We start from the raw sequence: 16,592 nt of genomic DNA, 5'->3' as shown, positions 1-16,592 counted from the left end.
CTAGAATGGAGAAAGATGCTTTCAGTGGCTCATTCATTCTGTATTGTGATTGCATTTCTCTACATGTGGGCTCTACAATAGAATTAGCAACGCGAGAAAGTAGCAATTAAATTCTGTTTGACCTTCAAGCACAGCATCTGTTAACATTCAAGGAGAGGACGGCGCATTGAGCAAACTTAAGAGTAGGAGGAGGTTGATCCGGGTGCTTTTTCTCACCCAGCATCATTCTGATTCCCAGCAAGCACCAGAGGAACACAAGTATTGCACAACTGAGGACAAGGAACTTCAAATTGTCATCCTTTCACAATACATTTTCCAAGTGCAGGGATTTTCATACCTGGAAAACCAGTTGCCTTAATATGTTCTATGTACAGGTAGATTCTGATGGATAGTGAACACAAGCAAAATGTAAGAACAAAAGGCCAAACACTGCTATAATCTCAATGAAGACCAGTGAATTACAGCCAGTCTTTTCAGCACAACAATAACACAGGAAAAAAGGTAATTCTTCACATTTTTACCACACTGCCAGCCACTAATGTTAAAATAGCTGGTGTATATAAAACATTACATTACATTATCAAGACAGGATTCTTGGCTCTCTTCAACATGACCCCTCAGACCCCATCACCAGCTGGACGTACCCATTTGCAAATGGCTATTTTCATATTCCTCTTCTAAAATGTATCCAAAGACATAAAATGTTACAAAAAGGAAAATGGTGGATGCAATGTTCTAAAACATCTATAATCCTTTGCTTGAAATAATCAAATGATGATGTTATGATGTTATGAGTGAATGATGTTAAGTTGAAATAAGCAGCGCTTTAGGAAAAAGTTTTATGAGAAATGTTTACATAAAAAATGCTTTTTTAAAATGTATATGTCATCATCAACATTTATCCTTAGAAGACTGTAAAATATTGATGTAAATAATTACTAAATTGGTTATATGACGAACTGCTTTAGAATAATCATTTTATAACTGGCAAAATACCAATGGGATCTTAAAAGCTTGCATTAGCCTTTACATTTAAGACTCACAAACATCCTCAGTGGAAGAAATATATCTTTAGGTTACATACAGTATATCATGTTATCAAATAGCTGCATCGACCTTATATTCCTGAAAGACAGCCTGATAATTACAAGGAATAAGTAAAGATGAATATATTTTCCTCAAGCAAGATGCAACATTTTTATTTTCGTTATTGTGTAATATGTTTGAATTCTTGTTCAGACATGCTGGGAATCATAGAAATGGAATCAAATCTTCATAAGCAAAGTAGATCAACACATCCTGCCCAATTTACAGGTGTCTAAAGAGGAGCTACACCAGCAACAAGTCCAGACTCTGGATTGGATGATGCGATGAATTGCAGACAAGTTAAGAGATGAGAAAGTAAAGCTTTTGTTTATGTAATTGTAGATACTTTCATGTGAAGGAACCTCGTCGATGAATGTCAGCGATGGTGAATACGACTTCTCACGATCGTAATCCCTCCTCTTAAGGGCGCTCCGGCTCTTTCACATTTAGCTGATTCTGTGTACCTGCCCCCAGTCCTGCCCCTCCTTATTTAAGCCGGGCGCTCTCGCTACTCCTGCCTCTGCATCGGAAGACGGACGCCCAGAGGCCCGCCTACCACCAAGTTGCCCTATGCCCGCGGCTTGAGGGCGTAGGCCTCCTATTGGCATCCTGACCCAGCTGAGTCCAGGGGCTCCAAGCTCCTGGCCTCGTCATCCCGTTTTTATTTCCCGTCCCTGTGCCGGATCCCTTTCCGGTCTTGTCTTCGTCTCAGATGGACCAACCAGATTTGGACGTTGGACTTCACCCCGGACTTCCCCCTGGACTCCTTGGACTTGTCTGCCATGATCACACACCCCCGAGCACCAGTTCACTGTTGTCATGCTCCCCTTTCTGTCAACCTGCCCTGATCCTCATCGTCTCCTCCCCGTTGTCCTACTCTCTTCCGGATTATACCGTCTGCACAGGGTCCAGCACTATGCATCGTTACAGTACCCTACTGATTATGCTAGTGAGGCACAATTCCTTGATGCAATGTAGACCACTTTATACTGCCAGGTAAACCAACATTTCCTTATTGTGGTCTCACACAGCAATTCAATTGAGCGCTTAACTAAATCTAGAACTTGGAACTAACTTGGTGCTTTTCGCTTTGTTTTTAAATTGTTTCTTTAAACGAACAAGATATTGAAAGGGGTGGCATGGTGATGTGGTAGTTAGCATTGCTGCCTTGCCGTGCTGGGGACCTGGGTTCGATTCCTGGGATGCTCTCTGTGTGGAGTTTGTATGTTCTCCCTGTGTTCACATGGGTTTGCTCAGAGAGCTCAGGTTTTCTCCCGTGGTCCAAAGACATACTACTGCTAGGTTGATTCGCTTGTGGTGTGAGTGTGTTTCTGTGTGTGCCCTGCAATGGACTGCTGTCTTGTCCAGGGTGTAAAATGCCTTGCACCTGTTGCTTGCCAGAATAGGCTCCGGCTCTCCCATGGACTTGATTTGGAAAAAGCAGTTAGATAATGGATGGATAAAAGATATTGTATGAGAGCAAGTTTAAATCTGCAACTTTTGAGCAGCTTGGAATGGCAAGAAAAATGTCCATGTTAAGCATGTTATTAGCCTGGATATTAATTAGATATTAATTCAATTATGCGGCTGAAAGCTCAGCTGAAATGATAACTGGCAGGCATTGGGGTAAGGGGTAACAGGAAGTCCATTGCAAAATCACTCACTAAAGACCCTTTACATTTTTTTAATTGGACCAAATAGGCTGATAATGAGTTCAATGAGGTAATTAAAAGGCCGCGAGGAATTAACTCCGGAAGGCTTGAGGGGCCAGACTCTTGTGAGCTGGAGCTGTTTACCACTGCATCGGACTGGAGAGGAAACTAACAGCCATCAGCTACTGAGCAGAGCAGAGCTTCCTGGTCCCAGTGTCTACTGGTTTAATTCCAGCTGAGCTCTCACTTAACTTTCATCCTTTCTGATTGACAGAACGTTGCAGGTTCTGAATGTTTTTTGTTTCCGAGATTTGGAAATCTTTAAAAGGTGGAGAGTCTTACAACAAAATGAATCAAAGAATTTGACCGATGAAAGAGACGTTAGAGACATTAATGAGGCCACAACTGGAACCAAATTTGACCAGGCAAAAAGCTTGACGGCAGAGCTCTAAAATGTGTTCAAGTAAACAGATTTATTTTCCAGCCCACTACACAGAAGTAGTTGATTCAATGAAACATAACTAAACAAACTACAAAGGTCAGCTTCATTGTATTTCCAAACTGTTTGTCCAGACATTTCTGTAACAAAAGAAATTAACTTTGAATATCCTAGCCATTCTAGCACTAAATATCTTTAAGGTATTCCTAGGTTAAGGTCATTCTTTGCAATGTCTTTCTAGCTGTTATAATCGAGTGCAGTCCACAGGAGTTTGCCAGGAGAGAGACGTGACACTGTATTGTCAAGATTGTGCCTGCTTCCTGCTCATTCTTTAACGGAACAATTTAACAACTTAAGGTTATTGTCCAGTTCCATTTCTTTTCATTTGCAGCTCTGCTTTCCACGTTTTCCTCCATACACTCTTTGTGATCAGGCACTATCTCTTGATACAGGGTATATAATGGCACAACAGAACAGGAGGAAGGGTCTGAATTTGTCCTTACTGACTCTTTGGGTTGAGGATCTGTTCCAGGCCTTTCAGGAAAGATTGCAGTGAATTCACTTGAATGACATGGAAGGACAACTCATCCCAGACACCCACAACTCTCTGTCCAAAGAAGAGCTATGTCTTCTGAGTCCTAATACAAGTTTGTGTTTTAACATGTCCTACTTCGGAAACATCCTGTTTCTTGCATCTTAATAAATATGGTGGTGCCACACCACAAGGTAGATTATGGAACATTGTAACTGGTCTGACAGATGCAGAGACTTACAACTGGTCTGTAGACATTCACAGAGCTGTAGAGATGAGGGTACTCTATGAAATTGTAATCTGACCAATCAAATTAGTAAATAATTTAGGTAACATTAACTGTTAAACGAAAGTTGTTTATCAATTACATCCTTTCAAACTCTACTGAACATTACAATTCAAACTGTCCTTTATAAACAGCTGTAATTTAACAAATAACTTCTGAATAACCCATCTTAAAACTGGGGTGTCCATGCTTTTACCACACTGTGTGCAGCTGTCTGGACTGCAGCCCTGTAAACTCTAAATTAATCACAACTTCATAGGATGAATGAGTGTTTGATGTAGAGCTAACACTGAGAAATAAGTACAGTATATCTCTGTCTTTATTGCGCTTACAGAAAAAGCTGTACTCAGTTTTACCAAAAGCCGATTAACCAAACAGAATGTTTTTGGAAATCGGAGCACCTGGAGGAAATTCATGCGAACCCAGAGAGAACATACAAACTCCACACAGATAGCAGCCCAGGACCGGGATTGAACCCAGGGCCCAACACTAGCCACTGTGTCACCGTACTGCCCTCTGCGTGTTTCATGTTTAAAAAAAAAACAACTAAAAATGAACATTTCAATTTAAAAGTCTGTCTGCAAGGAGCATTTTATAGATTGATATGTAATGAAATCGTGCCCATTGCTGGAAGAGACTGGGGCAATTGATTTAGGGTTTTTTTTTAAATAATGTCATGAATCAGTGGCCTTTCTATTTATTTTACTATGCCTTGATAATACTACTTCGACAATACCTTGTACAGAGAATAGCCTTGTTCAAGGGCAAAACGACAAAGCACACTATACAATAAGCATAACAAGACATCAGGAAGAAGAATAGGAATGTATGGTCGAGGTTGCTAAGAAACTGCTTATTCCTAGATTAAATCACCCTGAAAACAGAAAGATACATTACTTTTTAAAAAAAATCAGCAACAACACAATATTTCAGTCATGTGCTGGCTTTAAATATTTCGACAGGAAGGATCCATTAATAATTACCAGGAACACCTCACCTTTCTTCCCAGCACATCCTGCACCTCACCTGTCTGATTTTTGAACACCATCAGGCCCTGGTGATATTTTAGTTTTAGTCCATTCTAACCCCTGGAGAATGAGCATCACCTATAATAAAACTACCAGATACCGATGAATCTCCTTCTATAACACATGGCATGATGCTGACGTTTTTAATTCTTAAACCCTTTGTGAAGTGTTCCTTTGACATGTTTATTTTTCCTTCATCACACTCCATTGTCAATCCCTTTCATCTCGTGATCTGATTGCTCCCGCGTTCACATTTGTGTTACTGTGAAGGACGGGAGAAGTTCTTCCGTTACTTTTTGCCTCTCTTGCAATATGGATGGATGGATTTGAAGGGATTTAACAAGAAAGTCAATAGAAAAAGGTCTGTGATCAGGAGCCCACTAGAGGAAAAAAATGTCTTTTCATCAGAAAAAATGACAGTCCTTTTCTCTTTTTTAAGTTTTTTGTCCAGATGAGTGTAAATGCATCTTTCATTGGATGTTTCATTCATGAGATTGAAGAACGATGATGTACAGGAAGCCAACATGCAAGGAAGGAGAGTGGCCCTCCAGAATATACAGAAGAAGCAACATTAAAGGACAGACGTACTGTACATAGCAGTTGCAGGTGTGCTTGATTGCTAAAGGAATATGGGTGGAGAAATGCAAAAGGCCACAAAAAGATTGCACTTTAAAACATCTTCCACCTCTGCCTGAGTAATAGTTCTACTGCATCTGACATAAAATACTCAAGAAAAAAATAATTGGGGAAAAAACATTGTTTTATGCATTTTATGAATTTATTTAAACAAAAAAGAATATAATTGCCTCAATAATTCTTGTATGTAAAACTGAAGAGATGAGATTCAAATTGGTTCATTCCTAGAACAACAGAACTATAACATGCTATCTTGGAGAGTTATAATCAATCAATATTTTTGACAAATCAATATACTTTACCAAACAATATGCATTTTTCTTAATACATCAGTGAAGAATCTTATTTCAGATACAGAGTACTGCTCTAGTATCTTATCTAGTGGTGTTTGTTTAGAAAAAAAGAGTCATTTTAAAGCCTGATATTGCTTTTTAAAGAACAACGTTTAATTAACCCCCTTCACATCGTGAAGTATGATTCATATACTCTGCTGGGTCATTCCAAACGATGAGTGGATGTAAAATGTGAAGTATGATTTAAAAAAAATCTTCCTTTACGCGAACACTTAGCCCCCATTATAAAATAAAAAAAAATATTATAAGACTCATGGAACAGCAAGTTGCAGGGTTTGGTATACATTAAATATACCATAAATATATATCATGAATATATTTATATTCTCTTTTATCAGAAAAGTTTGCCTACGTACCTGAAACTTATAAAATGAAATTATTTAATTAACTAGTTATGTTACAGTTTTTGTAAATCCCACAGAAACTGTTCTTTTGACATTGAAATTCTACTTATCTGTACACAGAGAAATGCAGAATTTATAGTCTGGTGGCCTAGACATGCTTATTTACATTACCATTAGAAAGTCCAGGATTAGTGTCAATTAAGGTCTGTGACATTGACATAACATTGCATTACAGCTGCTAGACTGACGACAGTGAGAAATTCTACAGCTTTATGACAAGTGTACACATATACATACAGTATACTGCATTTCTACATAACAGGGATAGAAGTCTATATAGTTCAAAATTAAAAAGAAACTTCATATTGTTCTAAAAAGCTTCCTGTGTTCCACCATACGGTCGCTACTGTAAATACATAGTCATCCTTTTCTGGATACTTATTCCATACATTCAAGGATAGAGACGTTGTGTTCATGGTCAGGTAAATTAATGGAAACCGGTTTGTTGAGAAAATGGTGTTTGGTTTCACTGTGACGCGAGCCTGTAGTTGGTTTTTGGTCCTTGATAAAAAAAAGAGGCACGCTATTTTCTCATATCGTTTGAAACAAACTCTCTCAGGATGGGGCGTGTAAGCTCTCCGTCTTTCCTGTACACGTGGAAATATGTTCTGTGAATAAGATGAGCTCTTCCAGTATTATGTTGAAAATAATTATGCTTTCGTTTTCTGCTTTTAGCGTGCTTTCGAATACAGGAAATGTAACTTTTTACAACTGAGTTGACGACACAGAAAAGACTCGATTCTGTCGGAAGGGAAGACTCAATATTTACAGCTTTTAAGTCCCACTTTTGAAGGTTTTGACATCAGGTTTTAGAAATGATTGGTAAAAAAAGACCATATTAAAAGGTTAATGATTAAACATTTAAGTGTAGTGAAAGTATAAATAATTGCAACAGGTTTAGATTCTCACTATTCTGTATTGGGTGTTTTTTCCCTCTAAGAAGTATAAAGGCATTACCGATTTGTTTTGTTACTGCCTGAACGTCCAAACCTAATGTACTGTATCATTCCTTACTGCATCGAGCATTTCCTCCATGCATTGCTTGACATAACAATAGAAATTCATTTACTCTCCCGTCAATACCAGTTAGACCCCAAACGATTAAAAATAATTAAATCTCCACCCCTATTATAATTAATGGCCAAAGCAGTGTATTTATTTTTCAATCATGTCCGTCGGCGTGCACAAAAGCATTAAATTCTTGCCCTGCCAAGGCTGAGAGGGGGAATGCGTGTGGGAGTGTGTGTGTGTGAGACAGAGAGAGGGGTGTGAGGGGTGTGAGGTGTGTGTGGTTATTCATACAACCAATCACTCTTATTGGTCCAAAAGAAGAATCTATTCTGATGTCCCCCAGTGACACGACAGAGTCTCCGTCTTTATAAAGACGGGGAGCGGGCAATGGGATTTTAAAGAACCAAAGAACTGGGACTCATCATAACTTGACTCCTTAAGATGCACTAGGAGATTAAATTAAAGCAAGAAAAGAAGGAAACTCAGAAACTGCAGATCAAGTGGCAGAGGTGAACCCGTTGGCAGGTGGAAAAGCACTAATTCGTTCACTATTGCTAAGGTAACTATTTCTTTACCAGATCATTTTTTGATTTGATAACGCATTATATTGGCGCAATATACTACATTTATCATTATAATAATAAAATGTAAAAAAAAACAGTATTAGCAGGCAGTTAGGCTGTCCTAATACTCTTCTTGCACTTTAAACGCTTGACTTTTTGTTTCTTCGGCTGCTTTTACTTCTGGTAAATGTGTTATCGGACAACGTCTGGGTTTGGGAATAATCGCCTCATCTTCTTTTGCAGACGTGGTCATGCAAACTATTTCGAGACATTATAGTACAATAACAGTTTGAAGACGAGCCCATTAATATAATGGCTAAGAGCGACTGATGCATTGTTGTAAAAAATAATTTATGAATAAGGGGAAATAGTGGGTATTTAAATGCAAAACTAGCCAGGACGTACCTTTAATTAATACTTAAATAGGCTACTTGTGTTTGTGTATAAACAGTACCTGCGTACGAGCAGCATTTTATATAGAGAAAATCATACTATTCAGGCTGAAGACGCGCGTAGCTTTACCATAGAGAGAAACCCACACTAATTAACACTTAATTGCAGTCGTGATTGTTCTGTAATTGGCTTGATCACCTCTGCATTTGTGAACTGTGATTTGGATAAGACTGTCATCACTACCATTACGCCACCTCTGTAGTTACAGTAAATAAATGTGAATTCTATAATTAGACTGGAACTACAATGTTTTTGCTGACAAGTTCTGTTAGGCTCAGTAGAGAAGATATACATAAGGGAAAACGTTTCGTGTATGTATACTGTTTAAAAGATATAAGAGATTATAGAAACACGGAAGAACATCGAGTAACGATGTAAATGTTCCGTAAAATAAGTCTTATGTCCTGACCCTTACGATCGTATTATTTTATGTTTATAAGACAACGATAATCAGAGCACTTTACACTACGGGAAATGTATATTAGGTGTAATGACATGACGTGCTGGTGTAATAAATGAAAAAAAAACATAAGATTGAAATGAGGCTAGCGCACACTGAAAGAGCAACCCAAGTTCTGCGCAAACAAATTTAAAGAGTAAAAACTGATTAACTGTACAGATAGTGTATCCTGTTTGTATTATCAATGTATTATAAGCCCAATTAAAATGTTACGGTATTTTATATTGTTTACATTCTATGTAATACATATTATACAGCAGAAGAAGAATATACGATGTACACCTACAGTACGCCAGTTTCTTGCCAGTTTCTAAACGTTCGCACCTTGTTAAGCGCAATAATTGTAACGGGCTGGATTAGATGAGGGTACTTACGGTCAGACGTTTTCATACAGTGATTCGATCTGCTAAACGCTGCAATGTTATCAGGAGCGCAAACTGACGCCCCAAATTTACGGTGTGAAGGCAGCGCTGTGAGACGGGGCTCGCGTTGAAGACGTGCTCCGTACAATAAGCACAACTTTCTAAAAAGCAAAAGCCATGTCTATAAACCGAGCTAAATGCGATATTAAATCGTCTAGAGACTGTGAACTGGTCATAAAGCGACAAGGATACCTTTTAGGTACTGTATGCGTTATCTTTGCTTCCTCATAGTGCACTGTGCTAACCGTTCTGTGCTGGGCGATGTCTTTGCTTTTCAGCCATCGGGAGAGATAACGTTAAGAGAATGGAGTGGTCAGTGTTGGCTTTGGTTCTCTGTCTGAGTTTGCCATCCTCAGTCCAAGCAGACTGCTCTTCCCAGTGCTTAACCTGTGCTCAGCAGATCCCCAATGTCAACATCAACATCAACAGTCTGGTAAGACAGCATTAACTGTCCAGTTTACTTCGGGTGGTTGGGCTGCTTTCTGAAAAACGACGTGACAGGGCGTTTTTGTTTCTTTGATATGTTGAATCACTCTCGGAACACCAAACTGAAAAAAAAAACATTCACCAACTCACGGTAAATTATTTATTTTGTGTGCACATGCTTGTTCAGTCAATCATAGGCATGTATTTCCATTCCATTCACAAAATAAAGGTATGCTTTTTAACGCCTTGCGCTCTGTATAGTCAAGCTGAACCACGTGGGACCAGAATGGGTTGTATCAGTCAACATTTATTGGACAATTTCTGTTCACATCAGAGTGTTTTTAAAATATAATCTTTGGTTATGTGTTAAACACACTTCGGTGTTTTAATCCCCTTAGCCAGAAATGAAGATTTAAGAATTTAGGGGTTTTGAAAACAGGACTCTTTTTAGATGGAGACAACATCGATTACACACGTTTCAGCACCATGGAGAGTTACATCGGTTGGTAAGCGGCTAATCGAGAAACCCGGTGAAATGATTTTGTACAAGTGTTACGTTTCTGTTGTTGTTAATTTGATCAAAGATGTTATCATCGTATAAAAACAAGTCACGTAATATAACTTCAAAATATACTGCCATGTGCCCCCCAAATATTGTGAAACAGGAGCGGTGCATAGCTTAACATCAATAACAAAACTGCTCCAAGTACAAATATGTTCGAGAAACTATAACTCTCGTCAATGGCGTTAGCTGGTTGTATCAGTGTGAAGATGAACAGACTCAACAGAAAGACGCGTAGTTTCAGCATTACGTTCAACAAACCGGTAAGTTAAGGACTCGGGGTCGTATCGAGGATCTGTCGTGTTGACCTTATTTTCTACTTTCAGGCTTGCACGTTAGAGTGCGAAGGGGCCCTGGCGTCCACCACAGAATTAGAAAAATGCGAGAAAGCCCTTCAGATGTACTCCGCCGGTTTGACGGAGAACGAGCCGAGCAGAGCGGACAAAGAAGAGAAGGACTACCCCGCCGGCAACTTAGTCAAGCGGTACGGCGGATTCATCAAGAAAGTCGACAAAAACAAAATATTCAGTAGCTCCCCGGCGCGAGAAAACGCACACCTCAAGGGCCTGCTGGCCAAGAAGTACGGGAATTTGCTCCGGAAGTTTGGAGAACGCGACGCGCCCGAGTTGCTGCAGGACAGCCAGGTCGGCGACGGGACGTCGGAGGACGAGGAGGTGGTCTACAATGACGGCGCTGCCGCCCTGAACGAGGTCAAGCGCTACGGGGGCTTTCTGAGGAAATTCGGTCCCAAGAGAAGCCACGACTCCGCCGAAGAAAGCAGCCAAGAAGAACTGCAAAAGAGATATGGAGGGTTCATGCGGCGAATTCGACCTAAGTTGAAGTGGGATAACCAGAAGAGATACGGTGGTTTTCTAAGGCGTCATTTCAAAATCTCTGTTCGGTCAGACGAAGAGCCTAGCTCATATTCCTACGACGGTTTCGACCTATAGATCGTGGGAGCCGTCACTGAAAATGACTTAATGAACTTCTAATGCAGATGCACTGGAATTTTCACTTTCACCCGTAGCTCGTTTTTCATTTTCTTCGCTTGTAAGACCCGACGCCAGGCAGTTGCACTGGGGTGTGCGCAGGGAGCTCTCCTTAGCTTGTCTATCACTTCTGAAGACCGACAAAACAGTGACACTTTCATTGTATCTGTGAAACGAGAAGCGTAGGCCTAATCTGTATGTTGCCAAACATTATTCTATTCTTTGATGCTTGTTTAATAAAAAATAATAAAAAAAATAAATGCAAGTTCTTCCTGTGTCCGAGTTTCAAAGAAAATGTTACCTTTCGAAATACTAAAAGTGTCGAGAATTCAGATGAAGATAAAAGATCCTGTACAGTCTCCCTTGGCTGCACACAAGGTAATGACAGTGCAAGCCATTTTCACAATATCAATCCATCAAGGTTTATGTATCAATGCACGACCAGTACAGCATACAGCTGAGTTGTCGGCACTGAAATGCTTCACTCTGCTTTTACCACACGTGTACCATCGCTCAGAATCGAGTTTAACCACGATTTCCTCTGATTTTATGGCACCTCACTCTGTCTTTATCACAATATACAAGCTGGGGAGCGGGGGACTCTTTTCTGCGCGATAGTTTCGCTATTGCGTCTTCTAGGGTCTCCTCCTCACTGATAGCTGGGCGTACTGGCGCAGTCTGGCTGCCATCGCATCATCCAGGTGGGGCTGCACACTGGTGGTGGTGGAGGGGAGTCCCCATGACCTGTAAAGCGCTATATAAGTGTAAGCTGCTATTAATTATTATTATTATTATTATTATTATTATTATTATTAGAGGTGCAGCTATGAGTGGACGCTGTCACCAGATTTGTCGTTTTAATACAGCAAGCACGGCGCGTTTCTCCCATAGAGACAGGCATTTTTTCTTCTACAAACCATACTACTAAATACTACTGTTTTCAGCTGACTCCCAGGAACAACAGGTATCTGTCCGTATCTACAGTATATCACAATGCAAGGGAAGTCCCTTCAGAGACACAGCATAATGTTCCAATTGTGATCTTTTTCTTAAACCTAACTTTCTATACTGTATTATCAATAATATCAATATAACCCACGTACCACGCCCTGTACCCTAAAATACAACTCCTGCACCCCGAAGTCTGCTTTCACAAGCCAGTACGACAGTTTTAGTACGACTCTCAAATAGTTTAAAGGGGAAGTGAGATTACTGGGAAATGAATGAACTACTTTGACATGCTGAAACATCAGTCATTTTACTGTTCTTCAAGGATGTACAGTACTGTAGCACTCTCGGGTTCACGTGGGTATGTGCCCTCGCCGCTGCCGCCTCAGGTCGGCCCCCTCCATAGGGACTCGAACCCGGGCCTCCGGCTTCTCAACAAGGACCCACCCAATTGAGCTAAAGGGAAATCTCCCTTCAGCCCGCCGGTTGCGGTCCCTGCTATTTATTAACAACCTGCAATGGTGGCCGTATGTGTTACAGTATCTTACAATATCTAATGATCTTGAAATGTGTTGGTATTCTATCTAGCCAGCCCTTTAGTGTACATCTGGCTCCCCCAGCCGCTTCCAATATTTATTACAAGCCCTTATACACTGCAAAAAACCTCGAAGCTTAGAACAACGACTTGCACCTGCTTACAAACTGGAGCACCTGGTCACGAGACACAGCCGGTTAGGTTTGCCGGCGTATGACGTCATTCACCCGAGATCGTCAAGTTCAGCGAGAGTTCCGTAAACTTTAATTATTGTTTAAATTACATCATCGTGAGTATTTAAAAAGCAAACGACCCCCCCCTTAACTGATAGCAAAACCAGCACACGTGTATACCGCATCATGTGCTTTACTGTTTATTTAAAATTCCTTTGTAGATTATTTACAATCTGCCCTTGTTTCGCCGTTTTTTTAAAAGTTGATTCTCTGAAAAAATATGCGTTGGCTCCCTCTTCTGTAAAAACGGTTTAATGCAGCTCCAAATGTGTTGTTAACAAAAACTGAACGCTAGTGATTAGTCATTAGATTTGAAAATATCTGCGTGTAGACATTGTTTGGGACGTATTGCTGTCAGGATATGTTTTTATCCTGTAAATATAACAAACTTAAATATGCGTGCAAAATGTGCTAATATGACAAAGATACTTCAATTGTGTGACGCATTAAATCCGGTGTGTAAGTATTTAATTAATTTGAAATGTTATTAAGTTGCATCTTTGTTTATGAGCTATAAACTCGGACAATTATGACGTCATCTATGATCTATTTAAAATGATCAAATGCCGATGCACTTTCTGCAAAACCCATTTTAATTTCTAACAGGCATGTATACAGCAAAGGAACTGCTGTAATTGAATAAGTCCTTACTGACAGCAGCATTACTATATCATCTAGTGTAGTGATAGTCACTCCTGCACAGAGAAGGGCCCAGTCCAGCACGTTTATACACAATAAACAATCCTCAGTGAGGAAAGACTGGAACCAATGGTAATAAAGACCAATTAAGAGAACAACTGATCCAAATTAAACCATAAAAAGGCCAGAGTGGAATGAAGACCAGGAGACATGGTGGATTCCAGGACTGGCAGTGAATATTGGTGACTTTGAGTGTGAGAGACCTCTAAACCCAACTGCTTCTGCATGTGGGTTACTGTGACCAGTAGGTGGACATTAGGAATCTGGAGTGTTCTGGAGAATTGGTGAGCATACTTGAACTTGAACTTTATTGCCCTATGTAGCTGGTACAAGTACTGGTACAATGGAATTCTTACTTACAGAAAGTCTCTCTATTGTTAAAGCAAGTGTAAAAACACAAAGTGCAGACTGTGCATATAGACAATATACAAACAAACAGTAGACAATGTACAAGTAAACAGTTTGAATGTAAACAATGACTGGAGATGTGCAATAAATAAGAAATCATAATGAGGTAGGTGTGGTCTGAGGGGCATGGCCAGATGTGTTCGCCAATCGCACTGCTTGTGGGTAGACGCTATTGAAGAATCTATGGGTAAGTGTCTGTATGCTCTTATCTCTTGCCTGAGGGCAGTAGGGTGAAGAGCTCATGCCTGGGGTGGTGACTGTCCTCTGTGATGGCCAGAATTCTACCACAGCAGTGGTCCACATAGAGCTGTTTAATCTCGGTGAGACCATCTTCTGGGCCATATTGACCATTCTCTGCAGCGCCTTTCTCTCTCGAAGAGGTGTTGCTGTAGTGGTGAGGATGCTCTCAATGGTGCAGTGGTAGAAGTTCACCAACACGGGTACTGGCATCCCCCAAAGCTTGAGGCACCTCAAGAAATAAAGGCGCTGCTGACCCTTCTTCATGATAGTCAGTGTTCACAGTCCAGGTTAGATCTTTAGAGATGTGAATTCCCAATAACCTAAAGCTGGTGACTGTTTCCACTTCCGTTCCATCAATACTGAATGGGCTGTGAGTGTGTGGCCTGTGTCTCCAAAAGTCCACTATTAGCATACAGTACATGTGCTTCTTTGAGCTGTCCCGAGCGGTTTGGGACTTCTTTGACTTCTGTAAAACTTTGTTGGCACTTCTGGGAACACCAGCTCCATTTTGGAGTGCTTGGGTACATTTAGAATCATTTTGGAGGAGAGTAGCAGATTTTGAAAGATTTGGAATTCTTATGGGCTTAAGAGATCACCTGCATGTGTTTGGGAGAATTGGTGAGTGTATGTGTGCTTCTTTGAGCTTTGAGAATTTCAAACTATTGCCCCGGTACGCTGACCGAGAACACCATACTGTAGGATGGCAGTTTCGGGCCCAGTTCTGGAGGGAGCACTGGATCTGCTATGTTTTTCTAATTAAGCTCTAAATCCCCAGTGCTGATTGATGCCTTTAACTGCTCTGCTTGATTAAACTTTTAGTATAGTTTGTTCTGCACTCAGGCGTGAGCTTCACAAAAAACCTACCCTTCAGCACACAGAACCGTCTCTCTTCAACTTCCTCACCTTTTTTTCTGACCGAACCGCTCTTAAAATTGATTTATCGAAATCGATTTGTGATGAACAGACATAGGTGGGGATGACACAGTATCAAAGAAACCTTCAATCAGCTTTCCCCCCTTTCTCCAGAGATCCAATGGGTTACATTTCAGGCAATGCAGCTGAATGAAGTCAATTCTGGGACTCGGGAAGATAAAGGGTTGATTCCAATTACAAATTCCACTTCACCTTGCAAGAATCCGAAAGAACATTTCGCATATAGGTCCAAAACGGAAAGCTGAAACGAATTTGCCATTAATGAAACCATTGGCTGAAAAAGAGACAGTGGTGTCCCCTGGACCAAGAGTTTGAGCCTCTAGACTAGGAGGTACGGTACTTCAGATGAGGTGTTGAAGCACATTTACTTGTGCTTATTAAAGATCTCATGTCACTGTGTGTAAGAGTAGGAGTGGTAACTCTGGTGTCATGGCTGAACTCCACTTTGGACAAGCACAGTCTGGCGTCCCTAAATTTCCCCACATAATCCAACTGGTAACGTTAATCCAACTGTCATGCTTCATTGTATGAAGGTGGGTGCACTCAGAGTATCAAAGACGTACCATAGGTGTCACAATTGGAATCCCTTAAGGGGGATCAGCCCTTTCGTATTTTAGTTGACTATGCGCACCTGCCTCCTGTTTTGTCTCCTTATTTAATCCGGACGCACTTGGTATTCCAGGCTCTGCATTGGAAGACGGACACTCAGAGGCCCGCCTACCATCAAGTCGCCCTACATCCATAGCTTGAAGGCACAGGCCTCCTAACGGCGTCCTGACCCAGCTGAGTCCGGGGCTCAGAGCACCTGGCCTCGTCGCTCCGTTTTTAATCTCCTTGTACCATGTCCCTGCTTTTTAATCATCTTGTCTCGGATGGATCCCCCGGTTTTGGACTTTGGACTGCACCCCGGATTCCCCCTTTTGGACTGTCTGGACCTTTTTGCCATCGCCACGCCCCCCCTGAGCACCGGATCATTGTCACACCCCCCTGTCTGTCAACCCATCCTGATCCTCTTCGTCTCCTCTCCTCCGGATTATACCGTCTGCATAGGGCCCTGAACTAAGCTTCGCGGGAGGGAGCCTAGACCGGCTCCTGTTACAATAGGTCCCCTCGTGTACATAGATTTGGGAGTCTTTGGAATGAAAAGTGGACAGGACAGGCCTGGCAAATTGACACAGTGGGCAGTGGTCAACATTGCTGCCTTGCAGTGATGGGTCCTGGATTCAATTCCGGGGGTGTTGTCTGGGTGGAGCCTGCATGGCCTTTTGGTGTTTGAATGGGTTTCATCTGGGAC

The 16,592-nt window shown here is 41.1% G+C and overlaps 1 protein-coding gene across 1 annotated transcript; it reads left to right on the top strand.

The window, feature by feature from the left end:
* The first annotated feature begins 7,816 nt into the window (after positions 1 to 7,816).
* Positions 7,817 to 11,571, top strand: pdyn (prodynorphin). The gene is made up of 3 exons (XM_006639458.3): positions 7,817 to 7,986; positions 9,604 to 9,758; positions 10,640 to 11,571. Exons 2-3 carry the CDS (start codon positions 9,630 to 9,632, stop codon positions 11,261 to 11,263), a joined length of 753 nt encoding a protein of 250 aa, XP_006639521.1. The 5' UTR covers positions 7,817 to 7,986; positions 9,604 to 9,629; the 3' UTR covers positions 11,264 to 11,571.
* The last annotated feature ends 5,021 nt before the right edge of the window (positions 11,572 to 16,592 follow it).

This window comes from Lepisosteus oculatus, chromosome 16 (genome assembly GCF_040954835.1).
Source record: "Lepisosteus oculatus isolate fLepOcu1 chromosome 16, fLepOcu1.hap2, whole genome shotgun sequence".
In the NCBI taxonomy this organism is placed as follows: Eukaryota; Metazoa; Chordata; class Actinopteri; order Semionotiformes; family Lepisosteidae; genus Lepisosteus; species Lepisosteus oculatus.
The sequence above is the reverse complement of the archived record's forward strand: the minus strand, read 5'-3'. Positions and strand labels throughout refer to the sequence as shown.

Bases quoted from the DNA above. Each gene is read 5' to 3' on its own strand.
- pdyn (XM_006639458.3), top strand. From the start codon at position 9,630: ATGGAGTGGTCAGTGTTGGCTTTGGTTCTCTGTCTGAGTTTGCCATCC. The intron at 9,759-10,639 runs GTAAGACAGCAT...TTCTACTTTCAG, and splicing joins ACATCAACATCAACAGTCTG to GCTTGCACGTTAGAGTGCGA.